General features: G+C 36.3%; 1 protein-coding gene across 1 annotated transcript in view; it reads left to right on the top strand.

The window, feature by feature from the left end:
- RNF180 (ring finger protein 180) overlaps window positions 1-19,398 on the top strand; it is a 91,491-nt gene extending 72,093 nt beyond the window's left edge. The window contains exons 6-8 of the mRNA XM_054714304.1: window positions 486-711; window positions 4,520-4,648; window positions 19,185-19,398. Of these exons, the coding sequence (XP_054570279.1) occupies window positions 486-711; window positions 4,520-4,648; window positions 19,185-19,384 (555 nt within the window). The 3' untranslated portion in view covers window positions 19,385-19,398. The remainder of the gene's footprint in view (window positions 1-485; window positions 712-4,519; window positions 4,649-19,184) is intronic.
- Window positions 19,399-25,550: the final 6,152 nt, after the last annotated feature.

The following is a 25,550-nucleotide window of genomic DNA, read 5'->3' as shown; positions in this document are numbered from 1 at the left end:
AGGATTTAGAGTGATTGAATAAGGTTAAGGTCACAATAACTTATTTAAGTCACAGATCTGTTTGACTTTACAGCCCAAACTCTGAACCACTTCTCTACACTGCATCCATAAAATTTCATGCTGTGGTGGGGGTAGGACAGATGCAGAATCTGGAATCCTGGGTCTGGTATACCTAACACTTAGTAATTAGTGCTGGTTACATAGAGATATAGGTGTGCTTAATGTGCTTAGGTATATGTTAGCATTTAGCATTATGTAAAAAGAATAATGAAGACTTCTGAGTTTTTTCATGTATGTTTTCAGTTTCTTCTTATTTTACAAGGTAGTATTTCTGTCAGTTTGAATATGTCACAGAAACAAATGTTATATGCTTTTCATAAATATTTTCATTCATTTTAACAAAATGTAAAGTCAGTCTCTCTTTTTTTCAAGGAAACTAATCTCATGCTGAACTAAGAAAAATTGGTTTTGCTTATGTTTTGCAGACTTTGACTAATGACATGAATACAGATGATGAAATTGAATATGTAGAAGAAAAGGAAAGCTACATCTGTGCAGTGTGTCTGGATGTTTATTTCAACCCATACATGTGTTACCCTTGCCACCACATCTTCTGTGAGCCCTGCTTACGGACTCTTGCCAAAGACAATCCTGCAAGCACTCCCTGCCCACTATGTCGGACAATTATTTCCAGAGTCTTTTTCCAGACAGGTAACTGTTCCCTTTCATTAACATGATTGCCTCTGTATTCTCTTTGTTTCAGATCTTAAGGTATTTTATAAACTATTATGAGAAAGTTATTGAAAATCATACACAATGTAACATAATTTGTTACTCTCCCTCCAGTTTATAAAACAGTGCTTGCCCAACTCATAGAACTCTGTTAGAATCATAGGTAAGAATAGTTTCTCATCTTTAATCCCTTACTCTATGCTGAGGTCTTTTCTAGAACATCCTAAGTAGCTATTTTTTAGTCATTACGTGGACTTCTCCAGTGTCAAGGATATTCCATTGAAATCTGAAGCAGCCCTGTTGATTGTTTATTACTCATATCTGCCTTCCACTATTACGCATTCTTTGGCCCTTGTTATTTTCTCTGGAGTATCAGAGGATATATCTGTAAATATCTGAGAAAAACTAGTATGCCTTCCCCCACACTCCAGATCATCTCAACCTTCTTATTGTTCTTAAGGTCTTTCTTCTTGAATGAGAAGAAAGTAAAATTGGAGCAAGGATTTATTTGATTATCATACAAAGATGGAATATAAAACAGTATTTAAAACATACTATAGATACAGAGACAAAGAAGTATCGAACAGATTGTCAAATTTCAGCGGGAAGGCAGGGGAGGGTTGGGGGGGCGGGGAAGTAAGAGATCAAAGGATTTGTATGCATGCATATAAGCATAACCAATGGACACAGACACCAGGGGTGTGAGGGCATGTGCCAGGATGTGGGAGAGGCCAGAGGGAGGTCAATGGGGGAAAAAGGAGACATATGTACTACTATTTGTAATGCTCTAAACAATAAATACACAAATAATAAATAAATTAATAATAAAAATAAATTAAAAAATAAAACATACTAATAAAGAGAGAAAAAGCTAATGAATGTGGATCATAGAGAACTGCCAAGAAAAGAGGGAAGAATGATAGAGGAGAACATTTCCTAAATGTTCAAGGAAAGAATGTCTATCTCCACATTCTCGCCTCAACCACAGAGGATTTGGTGGGGATCAAAGTAAGTACAGTAAATTGGAGAAAACACATGGTACATTTTACTTCCTTAAAAGAAAATCCAAGGACCCACCTGCAAGGGAGAATCAGATTTTGAAGATAAGCTTTGAGTAGCATAACCCAGCCAGCTGCATGACAACTTGCAAACCTGGTTTTAGGCTCAGTAATTAAATCATGAAGAGAAAATAAAGCTACACCTCTTTGATCTGCCCAGTGCACATAGACTGGAGAACAAAATCCCTGAACTGAGCTTGGGCAGACCTGGGGATGAAAGGAGACAAAAGGGCATGTCAAGCATAGTGACTCTGCCCAGTAGAGAAATGTGATTGGGACATTAAGCTGTCATCAGTCTCACTAGGAAGATTACTTTCTCTCTCTCTCTCTCTAATTCTTTATTGTTTCAAGTATTACATGTGTGTCCTTTTCCCCCCATTGCCCGCTCCCCCACTCCCAAGCCTTCACCACCCATTGTCTGTGTCCTTGTATTATGCATATACGCATATGAGTTCATTGGTTGATCTCTTACCCCCTCCAGCCTCCCCTGCCTTCCCTCTGAGGTTTGACGGTCTGTTCGATGCTTCTCTGTCTCTGGATCTATTTTTGTTCATCAGTTTATGCTGTTGATTATATTCCACAAATGAATGGAATCTATCTTTCTCCAGCTGGCTTATTTCACTTAGCCAGCTGCATGACAACTTGCAAAATATTGCAAATGGTAAGTTTTTTTTTATAGCAGCATAGTATTCCATTGTGTAGGTGTACCACTGTTTTTTAATCCACTCATCTGCTGATGGGCACTTAGGCTGTTTCCAAATCTTAGCTATTGTAAATTGTGCTGTATGAACATAGGGGTGCATATATCCTTTCTGATGGGTGTTTCTGCTTTCTTGGGATATAGTCCTGGAAGTGGGATCACTGGGTCAAATGGAAGTTCCATTTTTAGTTTTTTGAGGAAACTCCATACTGTTCTCCACAGTGGCTGCACCAGTCTACATTCCCACCAGCAGTTCAAGAGGGTTCCTTTTTCTCCGCATCCTTGCCAGTACTTGTCAGTTTGTTGATTTGTTGATGGTAGCCATTCTGACAGGTGTGAAATGGTACCTCATTTTTGTTTTGATTTGCATCTCTCGGATGATTAGTGACTTTGAGCATGTTTTCATATGTCTTTCGGCTTTTTATATGTCCTCTTTCGAAAAGTGTTTCGGTCCTTTGCCCATTTTTTGATTGGACTATTTATCTTCCTTTTGTTAAGATGTATGAATTCCCTATAAACTCTGGAGATTAGACCCTTATCAGAGATAACATTGGCAGGTATGTTCTCCCATGCAGTGGGCTTTCTTGTTGTTTTGTTGATGGTTTCTTTTGATGTGCAGAATGGGCAGATCACTCTTTCTTTCCTTGGGAAGAACAAGTAAAGGATGGAGACAGTGAAGAAAGCAGTTCCATGAGAGGGCAGGAGCTCACTGGAGCTTCCTCATTTCTGGCTTATATTAATGTGGGGAAAAGCGGTTCTTTTCTAATACCAGATCCCTTATTGGGATCTTTGGAATGAAAGAAGTGGAGGTACCAATGACATCCCTTTCTCAATATTATCTCTGGCTATCTGTATAAGAAAGCATTTACTAGAAGCCTGTTTTAGTAAGAAGCTTTTAGACCATTTACACAGCAATTTAGACAGATGTTGTCCCTGCCTTTCATGATCTAATTTAACACTGATAATTATTTTAAAATTGCTTTCCCTAACATCTTAAAGCAATGATGATTCAAGAGTCTTTTGATTCATTTATCAAAACAGCAAAGCTATAATTACCTTTATTTTCAAAATCAGTTTTTTCTAATATAAATCATATTGAGAATACATATTCCACTAGAATAAGTATTTGGTTGTGTACTGTAATATAGAAGCTGTCTGTAATAAAGGGACTTTCCTACTTAATTATTTATACCCTACCTCAAAAGAATTTGAGGTGCTTTAAAAGATATAATCAATGAAATAGCAGCACAAGGGAATGTAATAAATGAAATGGAATACAAAGACCAGGTGAGAGTGGATGGGCTGATAAATAAGCCATATGGCCTTATATTATAACTACAATTAGATATGAACTATTTGGTTTTAAATAATCTGGCTGCCTAAGGAAAATTAAAAGTATGTACACAATTAAATGATTCTCATGATTCATGAAAAGAAACAGCATTTCCTAAAAGTGAGCAAAGGTTTTTCTGGCACTTTAAAGGGAATTTTTCATGTGATTTCTCCCTAGAGGATATATTAGAAAAGCTGATACTGCATTTGCTCTGAGGATTTTTTAAGGACATCACCTACTCAGTATCCTCAGGTTTTGCATCTGCAGATTCAACCAACCATGATCACTCCTGAGCCTCACATGATTTTACTCTAGCTATTCTATTGCTACATCCCTAACACATTATTATTCCCCCCCCTTCTTTATGTGCCTTCTATTTCCATCTTTTAGTCTGCAGTCTTCTTGAGGGCAGGAGATATGTCTTATCCATCGCTGCATCCTCCGCGTCTGGCGAGTATCTGACGTAGAAGCTTCACAGTAGATGCATGTCCTATGTTGACATAATCAAAGTTGCCGCAAATGTGAATTTGGGAGAATTACGTTTGGCTTGACTTATAAAGAAAATTGAATTTAGTTTTGTCTTCACTGTCTTAAAGAGATGACTATATTACCAAAATACTACAACAATTATTTTTGTGTGCTTGCCATTTTACTCAAATTAATGTTTAAAAATAGTTTGCTTTTGCTTTATTCTAGAACTGAACAATGCCACAAAAACATTCTTCACGAAAGAATATTTGAAAATAAAACAAAGCTTTCAGAAATCCAGCTCTGCAAAGTGGCCCCTACCGAGCTGCAGAAAGAAAGCATTCCATCTTTTTGGAGGTAAGGAAACTAATTTTTTTTTAAAGGTCTGCTAACTTTGTACAAGCTTCCTTTTTAACGCTGTTTTCTTCCTGCCTTAACAATGTTACCGGAAACATATTTCTGAATTGATCAATTATAAGTAAGGATTTTGCTGAAAGCTACAGGCGTACATATGAAGATAATAGAAACTATGCAATACGAGCATTAATTGGGAGAAACTCATTAAATTTACTTTGCCTGTGGTCAGTAATGTTTAATGTGTAGGTGATGAAATGCGTCTCTAAAGTGAGAGATTTGCTAGTTAGGTTAGTATTTTACAGTTGTCTCACAAGATTAGGACAAGTGGGAAGTGGCAGAGCCTTGTCTCAGGGGCGTGCAGTGGACTAGGAAGACCAGTCTCTGTGTTCAGGTCTAACTAGCTGTTTGGCCGAGGGATAGCATTGACACTTCTTCTTTTGTTTCTGTCTTCTGATCTGTTAGATGGGAATAATTATATCTGCCCTGTCTGATTAGTGGAGTTGTTATAAGGATCAAATGAGCTAATGTGAAAGCACTTTCTAAATTATAACTAATTGCACTACATAGATAGAAGGAATTATCAAAATAAGGGCAAGGCAATCTATAATACCTTTTCCACCTTTGAGAATTTCTTACTGTTTATACAGTAACAAATGATCATACAATATGAATTTAAAATATAATTTCACCTTTTATAAAACCATGGTATGTCAGAGAATGATCCATTGTGCAGTTTTAGTACTTGCCCTTGATATTACAGGGTCTGGGTGGGAAGGGTTAGATGTGGAATATGGAGAACTGTGATCTTCAGGGAACAGGAGGGACTTTTGTAAAGAAGATGGATAATAACACAGCAAGGACATCGACCAAAAGGAGAAAGAAACAGAGCCTGCATGCTTGAGGTAATCAAATAAACTGATTTACAAACTCCCTAAGGTTTAAAGAAAGTAGTTTAAGGATCAAATATAACTTTATACAGTGGTTGAATGAAGAAAGTAGTTTAAGGACATTATATAAGCACATATATTTTAAAGTGGTTAGTATCTGTAGAAACTCATTATCCACAGAATTGAGATAAAAATATTTTAAATGTATCACATTTTGCCCCAAATACGAAATCAAATATAAGAAAAATCAGTCTTACTTAAGGGATTTCATACTAAAGAGGAGAAAATTTGTAATATGAATTATGTGTTTTAAAATATTCCTTTGTATCCTACCTTCTACCATACACCCAAATTTTAAAAAAGAATGAAGCACCTTTGTGATCACCCCATAATTTCCTCCATCTTTTTGTATTTGTGGGTGCTGACGCTATAATTTAAACAGTTACTTCTTTGTGGCTTCATCTCATTTGTCCTCCACACAGGAGTTCCACAGAACTCAAGTTTTTATGGAGGAGGTTCAAAGTAGCTTTATTACACAACCTAACTTAAGCAATAGGTTACTGTTAGGAGCTCAGGGAGAGCCCAGCTGTCAGGCTCAGTCAAAACTGAGAGTTAAGCCTTTAACCACTTGGTGCCATGCTACAAGAGTCTAAAACAGAAGGAAATGCGAAGTCCCCCTCCCAACAACCCCCTCCCTCCGTTCCATTTCCCCGCTGGAACCACACCCTGGTCCAGGCTCAGGTGGATCAGCACAGAGGTGGGGATCATCTCACTGCTGAGGGAGTTCTGATCAAAAGGCACTGGCAGTTTTATGGACCCTGAGGTTTGTAAGGGCTTTTTGTTGTTGTTTTTAGAGGATATTTTTAGTGGGGTTGAGGGGGTGGGAAATGAGAAGGGCTAGGAGTGGAAAAGTACTGGGTACTAAGAGTCAGAAAAAATGTCTTCAGGCTTCCCCCTTCTCCCCTGCAAAGAGAGCTCAGCAGAGAAGCCCTCTGCCCACGGCCTCACATGAAGGACCTGGGTAGGAATGCAGGCGCTGGGACTAGGATGTCAGTATGTGAACGAGCATCAGTGGCCAGGAGGCCTGAGGCCTTGACTGCAACTCCTTCAGAGACGATATGCCCTGGCCTGGCCGTACACCAAGACTGGTGTGGGAGGGCACCTCTCCCCTGCGAGGCCTGCCAGGTAAAGCCTCTGTAGTTGCCACACACAGGATTTTAATCACACGCTGGACTCCTCCGTTGCCAGGATTACTGTGACCCTTCTGTATTTCTTTGTTTGCTTTCTGTTCCCTGAATTTTGTGTCTATCATTTCTTTATATAACTATACATGTGTATACTTAAATTCATTTAACATTGGTTGTTTTTGAACATTTACCATGTTAATGTATATATTCTTCTATATATGCTTTGACACTCAGCATTATGTTTCTTGGATTCATCCATTTCAGGAAGTATAACCACATCCATTTATGTTTACTGCTATACTGTTGTTCATCGTGTGGATATGGCACCATTTATCCATTCTTCCTGATGATGAGCAGCTGAGCTGTCCAGGTTTTTGTTGTTATAAACAATGCTGCTATTACCATTGTTTCATCTCCTGGAGCATAAGAGTTCCTCTAAAATATATTCCAGTAGAAAACTGCTGGGTCATAAGAAAAGCATATCTTTAACTTAATTACCTAAACCAAACCATTATCACCAGCTTTGTGTACCACATTTGATATTTTCAGTCCTTCAGCTTTTGATGGTCTGAAAGGTATAAAATGAGATCTCATCAGCATTTTAATTTCTCTAATTACTAATAGGAATTGAACATACTTTTATATGTATATTGGGCAATTGAGTTTCTTCAGCTGTGATACTCATTTATGAATTCTGTCCATTTTTCTATTGTGTTTTTCTTGTCGATTTTTGAGAGTTTTTAAAATATTTATGGTGACTCCTTTTTCTGTTAATTATATGAATGGCAGCTGTGGTCTTTTCACTTTATATCTTCCAATGACTTATAGTTCTTCATCATCTTTCTGGTGTGTATTATCTCCTTAAGAAATTCTTTATCCATTTTCTGTGTGTTTTTTAAATAGACTTAAAGGTCTTTGATTTGTGGTGGCGGTGTTTTATAGGATTAGGAGAAGGAGAGTTGCTGTATTGTAAGTAGGGATCCAACTGCTTTGGGAATTTTTCTGTTTAATTTTTTTCTAACCACCATTTATTAAAAATAATTTATTTCCCTACTGATCCACAATGCTAATATGTCATATTTTAAATTCCCATTGTGTGGGTCTATTTCTGAGATACCATTTTGTCTTAATTGCTAAACTTTTATGTCTTGACATCACCTTTTAAAAACTTGTTTTTCTGTAAGAGAGCCTTGGCTTTTCTTTTTTCTCTGAGTTTTAAAACTAGCTTGTCAGGTTCTATGAAAAACTATGTTGGATTGAGTGAGGGAGGACCTATTCAATGTATTAGTCAATTGAGGGAAAATTGACACCTTTTAGTAATAGCTTTCCCTATCCACTCACTGTTTTTTCTCCTTTTATTGAGATCCTCTAAATCTTTATGTCTTACTAGAGGCCCGGTGCACGAAATTCGTGCACGGAGGGGGGTTCTCCCTCAGCCCAGGCTGTACCCTCTCCAATATGAGACCCCTCGAGGGATGTCTGACTGCCCGTTTAGGCCCGATCCCACTGGACATCCCCAGTCGGACATCCCTCTCACAATCCAGGACTGCTGGCTCCCAACTGCTTGCCTGCCTGCCTTCCTGATTGACCCTAACTGCTTCTGCCTGCCAGCCTGATCACCCCCTAACCACTCCGCTGCCAGCCTGATTGATGCCTAACAGCTCCCCTGCCAGCCTGTTTGCCCCCAACTTCCCTCCTCTGCCGGCCTGGTCACTCCTAACTGCCCTCTCCTGGAGGGTTGATCACCTCCAACTGCCCTTTCTTGCAGGCCTGGTCCCTCTCAACTGCCCTCCCTTGCAGGGCTGGTCCCTCACAACTGCCCTCCCTTGCAGGCCGGGTGCCTCCCAACTGCCCTCTCCTGCTGGCCATCTTGTGGTGGCCATCTTGTGTCCACATGGGGGCAGGATCTTTGACCACATGGGGGCAGCTATATTGTGTGTTGCATTGATGATCAATCTGCATATTATTCTTTTATTAGATAGGATAGAGGCCTGGTATAGGGGTGGGGGCCAGCTGGTTTGCCCTGAAGGGCGTCCCGGATCAGGTGGGGGTTCCCTTGGGGTGTGGGGCGGCCTGAGCGAGGGGCCTGTGGTGGTTTGCAGGCTGGCCACGCCCCCTGGTAACCCAAGCCGAGGCCCTGGTATCTGGAATTTATTTTCCTTCTACAATTGAAACTTTGTAGCCTGGAGCGGAGCCAAGCCAAGCCTGGGGCTCCCTCCGAGGCCGCAGCCATTGTGTTGGGGTTATAATTGAAACTTTGTTGCCGTAAGTGGGTGAGCCCGGCCAGGGTGTGTGGAAAGCTTTGCTTCCCCTGTTGCCGGCGGCAACCCTGGCCTGCTCTCTCAAGTTCCATTCTGCTGCCATTTGTTTGAATTTGTTTACCTTCTATAATTGAAACTTTGTAGCTTGAGTGGAGGCTTAGGCCTGGAAAGGGCAGGCGGAAAGCTTGGCTTCCTCTGTTACCTAGGAAACCTTGCTCTCTGTGGCTGTAGCCATCTTGGTTTGGGTTAATTTGCATACTCGCTCTGATTGGATGGTGGGCGTGGCTTGTGGGTGTGTCGGAGGTATGGTCAATTTGCATATTTGTCTATTATTAGATTAGATAGTAAAATCTTATCATTTTCTTTACAAATGTCATACACATTTTTAGATTAGAGATATACCCATGTACTTGCTGTGGTGGTGTTCTCCTCTTTTTCTGAACATTGGGTACAGAGGAGAGTTGTGCCAGTCCTACTTCTTCATTTATGACATACCATCATCACTAGACTGCACTAGACTGACCCCAATCCTACTTTCCATGAGGTTGGGTTTATTTAACATCTTTTTGTTTGTATTCCTATATAATGTGCACTATTGTTTTCTGTGCATATATTTTTAATTTATGGAAATGGGAGGGATGGTTTGTTTTTGCTTGAGCTTGCCTTTGTATCCTTTTTAAAGAACAGAGCCACACCAGTATTATATGTGTACAGTTATATTGCATTTGCAGACTAAAATTGCCATGCTGTGAAAGTTGGTGTTTTTAATTTTCTTCCCTTTTTATTGTTTTATTATATTTTAAAATTTTTTCGTTTTGGTTTTGTATGAAAGAGAGATTTAAAAGGTTTGATTCCCACCCTGTTTCTTATCTTTTCCACTTAGCACTAGACTTTTAGATCCATCCAGGTGGCTATGTGTACCTCTAATCTGTGGGTTCTAATTAATGCTCTACTGAGATGTGTATCTACCTCATTTTTCCTCTGTTCACTGACTGGAATCCAAAATACCTCTAACTCCCTGCCACTAAAATAACACTAATGATATCGTCGTGTAGACTGTGTGAATATTTATTTGGTGTATAAACTTAGGAGCAGAATGTCTGGGTCATAGGATATGAATATAATTAACTTCACTACATAGTACCAAGAGTTCTCCCTAATAACCAGTATAATTAACAGTGCGTGAAGGTTGGGGGAAAATTAGAACTATGGAAAATGACAAATTTGGCAGAGAATGGGAATTAAGAACCTCGTTGCTATTTTATTTTGCATTTTTTCTGATCTCTAATAATTTGAGATCCCTTCAAATGCATGTCAGCTTGTTAGATGCCTCTTTTGTAACTGCTTTCTTCATCTTCTTTACCCAGTCATCTATGGATGTTCACCTAGGTTGCTTCCATATCTTGGCTGTGGTAAATAATGCTGCAATGAACATAGGAGTGCATATATCTTTTCAAATTGGTGTTCTCATTTTCTTTTGATAAATACCCAGTAGTGGAATTGTTTGGTCGTATCGTATATCTTTAGTTTTTTGAGGAATCTCCATACTGTTTTCCATAGTGGCCGCACCAGTTTTCAGTCAGACCAACAGTGCATAAGGGATGCTATTTCTCCACATCCTCACCAACACATTTTATTTGTTCATATTGTGGTAACAGTTCTGACTGGTGTTAGATGGTATGTAATTGTGGTTTTGATTTCCGTGATGATTAGTGATGTTATCTGTTTATAGGGTTTAGGGGGCTTTCAAAGAAAACCATCATATCTGTAAAGACAATTTTATATATTTCAATCTAATATGCATACTTTTCCCTCTTTTTTCTTGCTATACTTTCTAAGTTAGGGCTTCTGTTTGATTTTCCATAAAAACAGTGATGGCAGCATCCCTGATTTGAAAAGGAATGCTTTTATTTATCATTTAGTAGAAGTTGCTGTGTATTTTGGAGGTTTTAAGAAAGCTATATTCATTCCCAGTTTGCTAATAGATTTTGTTGAATGAATATTTAATTTTGTGAAATAGTTTCAGCATTTCATGGTTATAATCAGTTTTCTAATGTTACAGTGCTGTTGTATTTCTGGGATAAACTCAATGTAATCATTTTTGTGACTTTTACATCTGTATTAGTATGTTTTCTTTTTTGATATTCTGCTTTGTCAACATCTTGAGTCAGTTTATATAATTTATCTTTTAGGAATTTGCTCATATTTTTTGTTTTAAAATTTGTTAAAAATTTCTATAATGTATATTTTAATCTCTCCTTTATTTATAATTATATTCTCTTTGTAGTCTTACTTATGCCCTGTTTTTTTTCCTGATCTTGTCAATATTATTTTTAAATAACCAATTTTTTAAATTAACTGAATTGTATTTTTTTCTCCTATTTCATAACTTCTGCTCTTCATTAAATCCTTTCTGCTATTTTCTTTGGATTTATTCTGTCCTTTTTATACCCTATTAAGGTGGCATTCTAGATTGTTAATTTTTTAAAATGTAAAAAGATAAAAATTATTTAAAACTATATATTTCCTCAGTAATTTTATACATTACATGTACTATTTTTATTATTCTTCATTTCTAATTATTTTTTTCATAAGAAATTAACTACATTTAATTAGATATTGATTGAATCATCTTCTTTAAAAATGATATAAAATTGGGATATTTGAAAACTGGGATTGTGATTTTCATAGTTAATCCATACTACTCCACATGCCATACCATCCATGCCATGTTAATTGTGTCCCCAAGAAAGCTTCTGTTCAGCTTAGTATTCTGAGGTTGGTAGAAGGAAGTAGTGCATAGGGGGATCTTAGAGGAAAGAATGGACATCCCCATAGATTCCTTTGGCTCTACAAAATTAGTGTCCCTTTCACAAAAACAAAACATTTTGACATAGTTTTAGATTTTCTAGCCAGAGAAGCTCGTATAAACTCTCCCTGAATTCATTCAGCTATTGAGCTCGCTCACTTACCTCGCATGGACTCATTCCTTCTCACCCTACCAAGTAGTGTCTCAGATATTGATGAGTAAGCAGATGTGTTTTAAATTTTTTCTTTTTAAAATACATATTTATGTATTTCTACATAAAAAGAGTAAATTGAAAGGAATGGAAACATTCTAGGTAAATGTGAGCTAGCCTTTACATCTCTTCTCAGGTACCAGTTGCACTGATGGCTCTGTGAATCCTAGTTCTTTCCCCTGGAGTGTCTACCACTTCCAGGAATTGCATCTCAGTTACCAGTATCAAGTTGATGTATTCCCAGCCATGTTAGTTGGTTCCCTAAAGAAAAATGACATAAGTATATAAATATAAGTATACCTATAATATTAATATAGTATATATAAAGCAAATAAGCTAACAGATTTTACTAAGATCTTTTTGCCAAAAAAACAAACAAAACAAATATGAAAAATACTTCCATGCTGTTGAATTCTTTTCTAAATATACTCAAGTCAAAGAAATTGGGGGGAGGGGTCGTCATGATTTAATATTCCATGCACGTTTGCGTACTAAAATGCTGGCGTCTGATATATATTTAAGACAAATCCATCTATTTCTTGTAAAAGCCTAGGGAATTATTTTTATTTGATCATTAATTTGCCTGAAGGTGTTAGATTGATTCTGCAAGTTTAAACATGCCCAGTATAAATGAAGGAATATCCACATGGAAAAGAATAGAAAACAAAATAGTACATGCTCAACCAGCAGGAGTTTGAATATAACCCAGAAATCTGTCTTCCTAGAAAGTTTGAGGTAAGTCAGAGAGATTTTTAAGTGTGCCCTAGACTTGGTGTGCTGCATTTTAGCAGAAAGTGCATTAAACCTCCAATGAAATGAACAATTTTGTTCACTTTTTTTTTTTTTCATGAGGGAAGAGAAGAGCTAAGGTTTTGTTTTGGAAGCAAAACTGTTCTGGGTATTAATTTCTGTTGTTTCACACTTACGACCTCGAATGAATCCCAAAGGCCCTGGTCCTATCCCAGGCCTCTTAAATCAGAACCTCAGGAGATGGGCTCCGAATAGCAGCAGGATGCAAAGCTGCGCAGGAGATTCCACTGTGCAGGCAAAGTGCCAAGATACATTGAGAAGTGGCTGGGACTTGTGACTGAGTCACAGAATTGTGGACTCTGGATGTAAAGGTACAGGTCTTCAGGCAGTAACCTCTCTATATTACTACAAAGAATGAATTAATCAGATAGAATACAATGTTATAAAGGAGATGAGTGGTGTTTGTGTTACACTGAAATGATGTTAACTCTGGCAGTACAGTGATGGTTTAATAGTGCATAGCAATTATCCATTTGGTTTGGATAGCAAATACAAGTTTAATTGAAACTACGGTGCAAATATCAGAAATCTGCACAAATTAAGTTTAGCCAATATGCTGAGAACACCACCTCTCCAATAAAAATGTCATGGGATTTGGGAGACCACAAAGTGTTTAGCACTTTAATATTAGATCTAAAGCACTAACTCCATCATCTGTTAAAAAAAAAAAGTCATACTTAAAAATCTCTTAAATGAGGGTTATCAAGGAAGTACTGAGAGAGGAAGAGAAGTTCCAGGAAGAGGCAGTCCCAGCTTCTCTCCTTTGGGGACATGAGGAGTACACTCACGATCTGAGGATATGCTTGAAAGTTCCAGGCCTTTTTTGTCAACTGGTGGAGCTACGGCTGTGATTTACATACCAAAGCTTACCCACATCTTTCATTTTTACAGTGTACATGAAGTAGACTTATTTATTACTAGAGGCCCAGTGCACGAAATTCAGGGGCGGGAGGTCCCTCAGCCCAGCCTGCACACTCTCCAATCTGGGACCCCTTGGGGGATGTCCGACTGCTGGTTCAGGCCTAAACCTGCAGTCAGACATCCCTCTCACAATCCTGGACCGCTGGCTCCTAATTGCTCACCTGCCAGGCCCCCCTCTGCAAGCCAGGTCGCCCCCAACTGCCCCCCACCCCGCCGGCCTAGTCGCCCCTAACTGTACCCCCTGCCAGCCTGGTCGCCCCACGCAGCCTGCTGTTCAGTCATTTGGTCGTTGCTCGTTAACCCCCCTGCCAGCCTGGTCACCCCACGCAGCCTGCTTGTTCAATTGTTTGGTCGTCCCTCACTAACCCCCCTGCTGGCCTGGTCATAGGCAGCCATCTTGTGAGGGTCAGTTTGCATATTACCTCTTTATTATATAGGATTGCTTAAAACAGGTAAATATTAAATGAGATGTATGACCACAAATTCCAACAGTTATTAGAGTATTGGCTCACTAAATTAATAGGATAATATGAAAATATTTACCTGCACCAGCAGTATCAGTCTTGTGTTATAATTAACCAAAACAGTTTAGGATATTTTAAACAGAAACTTCACAACTGTGCTGGCAATGAAGTGGCTTTTATTAGCAAAGTCGTACCCTACGTACATGTTTTAACTTCTCTAAAATTGTATTGTAGTAATTCAAGGTTTTGTTGAGAACTTTTAGATATTACTGTTTTGTGAACAATTCTATATTGCATTATCACTTAAAATCTATACTGTATTTCTAAAATATTTTATAGGTAGATTACAAATAATGTAAGGTTATATATAAATTAAAGATGTTATGGTATAATCTGAAAATATATCTGAAAACATTTAGTTTATATCCCATTAATTTTTCTTTATTACTGCATTTAAATATCCTTTTCCTAAAATAGCAGAGAGAGAAAACAGTAACATATGGCACAGGGGTGGTTTTTTTGTTTGTTACTTTTTTACTGATCTGAGAAAATGAAAGGCCATAAGGATAATTTCTCAAAACAGTCCAAAGAGAATTTAAAAGATGTCTCTTTAAAATGACTAGAAATTTTTAGTTCACTCTGATATATATGTACATATTATGCTTTCAAGTCATTTTATTCTACATTACTTATGTGATATGTCCTAAGATTTCACACAGAACAAAAAATAAGGTTACTAGTTTAGTTTAAAAGCGATTATACAAACCCACACCTGAAACCTTTATGTTCATGTTGACCAATGTCACCCCAATCAATTTAATAAATAAATATAAAAAGGAGATTATACAAACAACTGGTGGCCAAATATGAGGCTTTTCAAGCTGATTTGTCCTGATACCAAGGCCAGATATGGACACTACAAGAAAAGTAAACTACGGGCCAATATATCTGATAAATATAGATCCAAAAATTCTCAACAAAAGACTAGCATACCAAATTCAGTGGCTCATTAAAAGGCTCATTCACCCTAATCAAGTCAGATTTTTCTGGGATACATGGATGGTTCAACATGTGCAAATCATTCAATGTGATAAATTACAATAATAGAATGAGAATATGATCATCTCAATGACTCAGGAAAAGCACTTGTCAATATTCAACATTTGTTCATGATAAAAACGAAGCAGGTATAGGAGAAACATGCTTCAACATAATGAAGGCCATATATGACAAGTCAACAGCTAATAATACAGGGTGGGGCAAAAGTAGGTTCACAGTGGTTTGTAGGGAAAATAATACAAGAGTAAACACTATTTGCATACTCACAACTGTAAGCCTACTTTTGCCCCACCCTGTATCCTCAGTGGTGAACGCTTTTCCTCTAAGATCAGGAATAGGACAAAGGTGCCCACTTGCCACTTTTACTCAACATATATTGGAAGTTCTAACCAGAGCGAGGTCTGAGAAAAAAATTAAAGGCATCAGAATGGGAAAGGAAGAAGTAAAATGGTCTCTGTTTACAGAAGCATGGGTTTTTTTAATGTAGAAAATCCTAAAGAATCAACCGAAAACAATAGTTGAACTAATCAATGTAGCAAAGTTGGAAGATACAAGATGAACATGCAAAAATCAGTAGTGTTTCTGTACACTAACAACAAATTTTCTGAAAATACAGAGTAACAAATGCTGGTGAGGATGTGGAAAAAAGAAAACCTGTGTATACTTTTGGTGGGAATGTAAACTGGCTCAGCCCCTAGGGGGAACAGTAAGGGGGTTCCTAAAGCAGTCCTACTTCTGGGCATATGTAGCTGAAGGAAACACAAATTATCTTGAAGAGATATCTGTGTTTCCATGTTCATTGAAGCATTATTTACAATAGCCAAGGTATGAAACAACCAAAGTGTCCATTGATGGATAAATGGAACACTCATCATTTCTGATTGGGATGTAAAATGATGCATCCCACTATGAAAACAGTTCGTAGTTTCCTCAAAAAGCTAAACATAAAATCACCATATGATTCATCAGGTGTACTCCTGAGGATATGCCCAAAAGAATTGAAAACTGGGACTCAAGCAAATACTAGTATGCCAATGTTCTTTGCAGCATTACTCACCATAGCCAAAAGATGGAAACAAGCCAAATATCTATAACAAATTAATGGATAAACAAATGTGGTACATACATACAATGGAATATATTCAACCATAAAAAGGAATGAAGTTCTGATATGTGCAGCAATATCAGTGACTCTTGAAAACATTAAATGAAATAAGCCAGACACAAAAGGATGAATATTGTATGATCCCACTTATATGAGATACCTAGAATAGTCAAATTCATAGAAACGGAGAGTACATTTGAGGTTACCAGAGACTAGAGAGAATAGAGAATTGGGTCATTATCCTTTAATGGCTAGAGAGTTTCTCTTCACAGTAATGAAAATTTTTTTTGAAATAGTAATGATTGTGGCACAACTTTGTAAATGTAATTAATGCCACTGAATTGTATACTGAAAATGGTTAAAATGGTAAATCTGTTATATATATTTTACTACAATAAATATGTTTTTTAATAATGACTTTTCTGCCTGGTTACAGAAACAAAACATTTAAAATTTTTACAATTTAGTCTGATAATTTTATAGACTATATTAAAAATTAAGTGTTATAGAATTATAAGTAATCTGCAACATATTTAACTTATTCAATATAAAGCTTAATTCTGCAGAATTTATATATATTTGACTCTGCAATCCTAAAGCGATAGGAGATAAAGACGAAATTTAAAATCCATTTTGCATTGTTTTCGAGGATATTAACAAAGTAACTCTATACTTACCTGGGATTACAAAAATATCACTCCACCTCTGCTAAGGCCTACTTATATCAATCAACTTTTGGCACGCCAAAATTCTTATGTAATATGAAGAATACAGAGCAGTATAACACCATATTTCAACCTTTGTCCCATTACAAGAAGGATAGGACATATCTCCTTTTCAATACTGATTTCAGGGCTCTGAATTATATATAGTGTCTCAAATATTTTTATAATAATATTCAGTTCCTACTGAAAATGCATTTGAGAGGCTTGATTTGGGACAGTCTCAGATAATATGATAATTATTTATTCCCTTAAGTACATCCTTTTATATACAGGTACCCTTTCAACAAACACATATTGCATACCCACTATAAGCTCTGTGCAAGTTGCTAAAATTTCAAAAATGAATATCTCAAGATAATTGTTGACAGTCTTTCTGTCTTTGGAAAAATCATCAAAATAATGTAGGTTACTTTATGGATTTTGATAGCAAATATAAATTTGGACCATATTCTCTGGGAAAAATAAGTCATGGCCTTGTTTTTTCTCAGATATGAGAGAAATTGTGAGATAATTATGTTTACAAAGTAAAATTTATGGAGAAGCAGGAGTACCTGTTTCAGATTCTGGAAGGCTGATTCTTCTTTAATTCTTCCAATTGCATGGATGCTTGCAGAAGACCCGAGACGAGACTTCTGGGTCAGAGACAAGGACCGTTTATTACTCACAGCAGTAGCCAGAGCAGCAGCATTTGTGATGTGCACTCCTCTTACAGAGTCTTACCAACAGGGCCAGATGCTATCTACACATGTGGTGGAGTGCATTACCATGGAGAGCTCTAAGCTTACAAAACTCAAATAATTTCTAACAGGCATTTACTGTGCTGTTCTTAGGCTATAAACCAAACCTTCACAGAGGGATATACTATCTCCCAAGACTATTTATTATAGAAATATTTCTCAAAAGCAATACAGAACAAAGGCAGTCAGTACCTCTGCTTGCAAGATATAGAGATATCCATGGAGAATTGTCACCTCACTGCCAACATGTTTTATGAAGCCAATAAAATCATGATATACAAACCAGGCAAAAATAACATAAAACAGAAATTATAGACCAATCTTCCTTACAGAAATAGGCATAAAGATGTCATAAAAATATACAAAACTGAATTCACTGGTGCATAAAAGCCAATATCATGAACACATGGAGTTTATCCTAGGTATGAAGGAATAAATAATTAGCCTATTATCTGAGACTGTCCTAAATCAAGCCTCTCAAATGATAAAATACTGGAAAATCTATCACTTTATTCATAACTTTAATCTTTTAAAAAGTGTTCAACATTTTTTAAAAAGTCCTATTTGAATTCATCACATTAATAGATTAAAGGGGGGGGGGAGCCATATGAACAGCTTATTAGATACAGAGACACTATTTTGACTTGACCAGATAATGAGTATGGGTAATATTGGCACAAGAATCCAGATTTTCTGATTGCTTGAAGAGTGTGATTTTCACTGCACTATTGTGTAGCCAGAAAAGTATGAAGTATGTGTCGATATTGCGTAATTTACTTTATAGTAGCATAGCTAAAATGTACTAATAGTGAATACTCTTTAAACCATGACAATACGAAACTAATTATTATCAGTTTATCACCAATAGTAGGATGTAGTTAAGTCTGTGTAAAAGTGAATTCCTAGTAAAGAAGCTTCTCACTCCAATAGAAACCTATTGTTGGAATGATATATTAAAATATCTATGTATTGCCCCAGGCAGGTGGTTCAGTTGGTTGAAGCATAATCCCATAAACCAAAAAGGTTTGCAGGCTTGATTTCTGGTCAGGGCAATCATTTAAGTAGATATATAATTAGAAATTGATAAAAAATTAAAGCTCATTTTATTTTAGCTTTCCTAATTTTAATTAATTAGCTAATTTAGCTTTGCTAATTTTACTGTCCCTACCCTTGAAACCCTTAACTAAAAGAGACTTCTCATAGTTACTTATCGCTGAAAAAACTGTCAGGAATAGGAAAACCACTCAGTGAAATTTCATTGTGCTCAGTCCATGGTACCTGTGTTCATAATGCAGCATCCTTTCCGATCACATACCTGAATTTAATGAACTTTAAAATAACATGTTCATACAACTTCTAGGTTTCCACAGACGTGCAGCTCCAGTTACAAGGAGGCAGTTCCCACACGGTGCACACAGAATGGATTACCTGCACTTTGAGGATGATAGCCGCGGTTGGTGGTTTGACATGGATATGGTGATCATCTATATTTATTCAGTGAATTGGATCATTGGATTCATCGTTTTCTGCTTTCTTTGCTATTTTTTCTTTCCGTTTTAGGAATTTACACATCTTACCACAATTGAACAATCACAGATGATGTAAACAACAATTACTTAAACATTTTTTAAGTGTGCTTTGAAATTTTATAATGTTGTATTATATAAAATGTGGGTGTTTATAGAAAGTCTGAAAATAAGTAACTTATTAATGTTTTTCATGTAACAAACTGAACTTTATCTGTCTAGCTCTTAGCAACAATGCACTATGAATTCATAGTTCTTCATTTAGGATTTGTGGGCTCTGATTTTATAGTGTCTCTTTTATTCTTATCTTCATGGTAAAGACTGAGGTTTTCCTCCACTTGTAAGTAGTAAAAATACAAAATGAAATGATAATTTGGATAGATATCAGAAAAAATATTTAGTCATTCACCACTTATTCTCAGGCATATTATATGCATTAAAAATAAACCATATTCTCTGGAACTAATCTAACAGGGTATATTCCATTTTGGTTTCCAGTCATCCCTAATAATGTCCCTTTCTATTACTGAGAAAGTTGACTATCCTTTTTTTACAGGCAGAAAAGTAGCTTTAGTGCAATGTTTTAAATTATTATAAGAAGAGAATAGTAAATATTAAAAGAGACTCTCACCAATAGAAACTTGGAGAGATATATTAACACTTTTCGAATTACAAGATTACTCACCCAAAGAAATTTAAAAAAATTTTTTTGACTGATTTTCAGTAGTCTAAAACAGCAATGCATGTCCAAAATGTAATCAACTTAATGATTCACTTAACTATAAGGTTGTCAAATGTATAGTAAATGTGCAATAAAGAGTGTTTTTTTACATTTTATTGTTGTTATGTGATTTAATGTCTGGAATAAAGAATTGTGGAAATAGGCTTATAGATTTATAGAAAGAAATATTTCTCTGAAATTTATTTTTATTTCTTATTACAATATCCCTTGGAATTAGTTTTTCCCTTATTAAAAACAAATAGGAGATCTTTACTATCCCAGTGTGGGAAGGAATTGGGACAAGTATCCCAATTTTAAGAGTGTGAAACCTGGAGCACAGAGAAGTAAGCTTATTTATTGCAGTCACTCAGATGGTCTTTGTGTAACCTTGGACAAAAGATTTTATTTGGAAATACTAACCCAACATTCCTACACTCTAATGTCCAGTAGGTGAATCTCTCAGTGCACTAAAAATACTACCATCATCCAAACAAATCGGGATGGGTCAGGCTTCTGTAGTTCAGTCTATGAAAATTTTGGCCTGATTACTTACTACTGACTGTATTTTTTTTTCTACTGATTGTATTCGAATAAAAGCACTTACATGATGCTATGTGATGTTTTAAGAAATATGAAAGCATAGCACATATTTTTATTCTAAAACTGTTAGTTTGTGTTTAATATTATATCTGTGAAAGAAAAACAGTAGTGTACATAAGACATCATAAAATTCACAAAGCAGAAAACTACAATTTAAAAACAGATCAATTTTTGCTCTTATGTCATAATAAAATATGTAAATTATGCTTGCAGTCTAGTGACAGGTTACTAATATTTCATTAAAACAATGTTGTTGACAAAGCTCAGTATTACCTTAAAAATGGATATATAGAATCTCTATTACTCAACGAATGATGAAAGGGAAAATATTGTCTTCCTAAAAATATATGTTAGGGCTGAAAGTTTAACAAAACACATATTGAGAGCAATATTTAAAGAATTTTAAAATAAAATTTGCTGCAGTCATTTCCCAAGCAATTCCTGGCTTCTAAGCTCTAGCAAATGTGCCTTCATTCATTTCTTAATTACTTAAAAAGTTAATTTTAATTGTACATGAAGTAAAATAAAATAAGTAGTATTATATATGCATATTTCTCTGAGAAACAATGTTGGTTCCTAATATTAAGTCAGTAGTACCTATTCGTTTATAGATCTGTATCTATAAACTAAATATAAATCCTATATAATAAAAGCCTAATATGCTAAGTGTCCGGTCATCAATTCAACCAATCAAAGCATGCTAATGACATGCTAAGGCCACTCAACTGTTTGCTATGACGTGCACTGACCACCAGGGGGCAGACAGTTGACCGGTCAATCAGTCGCTATGACATGCACTGACAACCAGGGGGCAGACGCTCCAACTGGTAGGTTAGCTTGCTGCTGGGGTCCAGCTGATCGGGACTGAGCAAGATGGGGCGGGGGTGGGGGGTGGGGAGACACGCCCTGGAGCCCTCCCACGGTCTCTCCCCAGCTGGCCAACCTCCCGCGTCCCTCCCCGGCCCAAACCGTGCACTGGTGGGGTCCCTCGGCCTAGCCTGCACCCTCTAACAATCCAAGACCCCTCAGGGGATGTTGGAGAGCCAGTTTCTGCCCAATTCTGCAGGCCAGGCCGAGGGACCCCACTGGTGCACGAGTTTGTGCACTGGGCCTCTAGTATATAATAAATATATATTATATTAAATAACTATAATGTCCTTAAAAATAAAGCATAGTCTGAAGGAACATTTTAAATGGATTGACTATATGCATATTGATTAATAATTTGTTCTGAGAATTAGATCATTTGGCATATTAAAAGTAAATGTGGAAAATTATAAACTTGTCATTTTACTTTAAAATATTTGAAATTTTTATACAAATGGAGTTTACAGCTAAATATTACATACAGCATGTCCTAGGGCTGCTGGCTTATGAGAAGCCAGACAGAACTGGAGTTGAAAAGAAACCATTCTGTTATGTATCACACATTCAATAGATGATTGATAAATGCATAAATAAAATACATGAATGAGCTTTACAGTGAAACAGAAAATTACATATTCTTCTTACTGTCCTTTCTGCACCCTTACCCATGGATGGCAAATATCTGACATGAGTTGATTTTTCCACATCAATTACATAAAACTAACTTTCCAATAAAGAAAAGAAAGGAAAAAAATGAAAATCCTAAAACTAATCAAGGACTACAATATTTGTCTTAATATTATTTAACAATTTTCATTTTTTGAGCTATCACTATCAATAATTTCTACTTTTACTGCACTTAATTATGGTGAAGGCTAATTTTAAACTTTTTCACACATTCATAAAAAATACCCAGATTGAAGTACATTTCTGAATACTTTCAGCAGGTGATTTATTTTTTCATTTTAAAAAAGCAATTCAGCCCAGCTCGTGTGCTCAGTGGTTGATCATTGACCTATAAACCAGGAGGTCATAGTTAGATTCCCAGTTAGGGCACATGCCCAGGTTGCGGGCTCAGTCCCCAGTAGGGGCGTGCAGGAGGCAGCCAATCAATGATTCTCATCATTGATGTTTCTGTCTCTCTCCTCTCTCTCTTCCTCTCTGATATTAATAAAAAAATATTTTTTTAAAATCAAATTCACAAACCAATACCAATTCACTTTATATTTAGCAGAACCTAGGTAAATTTAAATTAGAGAAAATATAAAAGGAATCAGAATTTGTTCATACAAAGTATTGTGGGAAATAAGCATTTCTACCTTTGACAAAGAAGGTACTTATGGAGATTCCTAGGCACTTCACTCTAAACTGTACAAATAGGAAGTTAGTTATATATACTACTGTAAGTTTTTTTCTCGAGTTTATTTTCCACATTAGCATCAGATTAGTTTGATGTTAAAACATAATTTACTCAGTATACAAAAATACCATTTGTATTTCTATACACTATCAATGAGCAGTACAAAATTAAAATTAAGAAAACAATTCCATTTATAGTAGTATCCAAAAGAATAAAATACTTAGGAACAAATTTAACAAAAGAAAGGTCAATAGTTGTAATTTGCAACTACATAACACTGTATGAAGAACTAAATAAATGTTAAGAAATCCTGTGTTGATGGATTGAAAGACTTAAGATGACAATACTTCCCAAATTGATCTACAGATTCAACACAATCCACATCAAATTCCAGATGCCATTCTTGAAAAAAATTGACAAGCTGATTCTGAAACTCATATGAAATACAGAGGACCCAGAATAGCCAAAAGAAACTTGAAAGAAGAGAACAAAGTTGGAAGACTCACATTTCCCAATTTCAAAGCTTACTACAAAGCTACAGTAAACGAGACAGTGTGGTATTGCCGATAAGGATAGAATTATAGATCAATGAAACACAATTGGGATTCTAGAAATAAAAACTTAGATTTATGGTAAATTGATACCAGGCAAGGATGCCAAGACAATTTAATGGAAAAAATAGTCTTTTCAACAAATGGTTCTGAAACAAATATCCATAGAGAAAAGAATAGCGTTAGACCCCTATATTACACCTTACACAGAAAATAACCCAACATGAATCAAAGGCCCATAGGTAAGAGCTGAAACTATTTTTAAACCTTCTTGGGAGAAACATGAGCATAACTCTTTAATCCTGAATTAGGCAGTGGTTTCTTAGTAAGGAAAACAAAAGCACAAGCAACAACAAATTAAAAATTGGACTTCTTGAAAATGAAAAGTCTTTGTGTTTAAAATAACACCATAAAGGAAGCAAAAAGACAAACCACAAAATACAAGAAAATGTGTACCAATCATGTATCTGATAATAGATTTGAATCTAAAAGAGACAAAGAACTCAATAAGGTAAATAACTAAATTTTTCAAAGGACAGAGGATATGATTAGACATTTCTCCAAAAGAGAAATACAAAGGTGAATAAGTACATGAAAAGATGCTCAACATGAATAGCCATTAAGGAAATGCAAATCAAAACTACAATGAGATATCACCTCACACCCACTAGGATGGCTATTATTAAAAAAATAATAATCATAAGTGTTGCAAGGAAGTGGAGAAATTAAAACCCTCAAACACTGCAGGTGGGAATGTAAAGTGATACAAGTCACTTTGGAAAATAGCCTGGCAGGTTTTCAAAAAGTTAAAGTAGAATTACCATCTGACCCAGCAATCCTATGCCTAAGTATATACCCAAGATGAATGAAAACATGTCCACACAAACACTGGTACACACATTTTCTTTTTTGCTCAGTCACTCCACTCCCACAATACCCCATTCCTCCCTCCCACACATATCAGAGCTGTCTGCTCTCTATGAGTCTGTCTCTATTTTGCTTGATAGTTCAGTTTGTTCATTAAACTCCACATATGAGTGAAATCATATGATGCTTGTCTTTCTCTGACTAGTTTATTCCATCAGTAGATAAGTGGATGAAAACAAAAACAACAACAAAAAAGAGGTTACCATTTCGATTCTGGCTCAGGGAACATGCCCTGGTTGCAGGCTCGATCCCCAGTAGGGAGCGTGCAGGAGGCAGCCAATCGGTGTCTCTCTCTCTCTATCTCTCACTGATGTTTCTCTCTCCTCCTCTCTCTCTAAAATTAATTTAAAAAAAAAACTTTTTTAAAAGCTGTGGTACCTTTACACAATGGAACACTGCCATGAAAAGGAAGAAAATTTTACCCTTTGTAACAGCATGATGGACCTGGAGAACATTATGCTAAGTGAAATAAGCAAAGCGTTTTAATGGGTGGTATGCTGGATATCTTCAGGAGGCTCCTCCACATTCACTCTCATTTTCTACCCTGCTTTGGGCTTAGGTAAGCCCCTCTATGAATTGCATCAACTGACTCCTTTACCTACTGGCTTCCTGTTAGATTGAACCAATGGTAGACACAGGCAGGATTCTGAGAGGGAAAGAACAGGGACAAGTATTTCCCAGATTCTCTCCTTTCTGGGTCAATGTAGAATAAGTGCAACCTTCTACTGAAGGTCATAGTTTCTATCAGCTCATCTTTCCATGGCTCCTCCCTTCCCCTTTCAGGCTTAGAAATGCCTCTATATATATACCATACTAGTATTGTCTAATAAAAATATAATGTAAGCAATGTATATAATTTTAATTTTTCTAGTAGCCACATTTTAAAAAAACAAATATAATTAATTTTAATATATTTCATTTAACAAAATGTTGTTTCAACATGAAGTTGATATAAATAATGACTGAGATATTTTTAGTTCCTCTGTTTCCATACTAAGTCATAGAAATCCAGTGTATATATTAAATTTATGACACACCTGCATTCAGACTAGTCACATTTCAAGTGCTCAGTATTATATTATCCTTTCCTGAGAGTTTCCCTTCCTCCCTCTCCCTATACCTTTACAAATAGTCCTTTTATTAATTTATCCTCAAATTACCCATGTGGGTGTGT

The sequence above is a fragment of the Eptesicus fuscus genome, chromosome 4 (genome assembly GCF_027574615.1).
Source record: "Eptesicus fuscus isolate TK198812 chromosome 4, DD_ASM_mEF_20220401, whole genome shotgun sequence".
NCBI lineage: Eukaryota > Metazoa > Chordata > Mammalia > Chiroptera > Vespertilionidae > Eptesicus > Eptesicus fuscus.
Note: the sequence above shows the minus strand (reverse complement) of the source record. Positions and strands in the feature narration are given on the sequence as shown.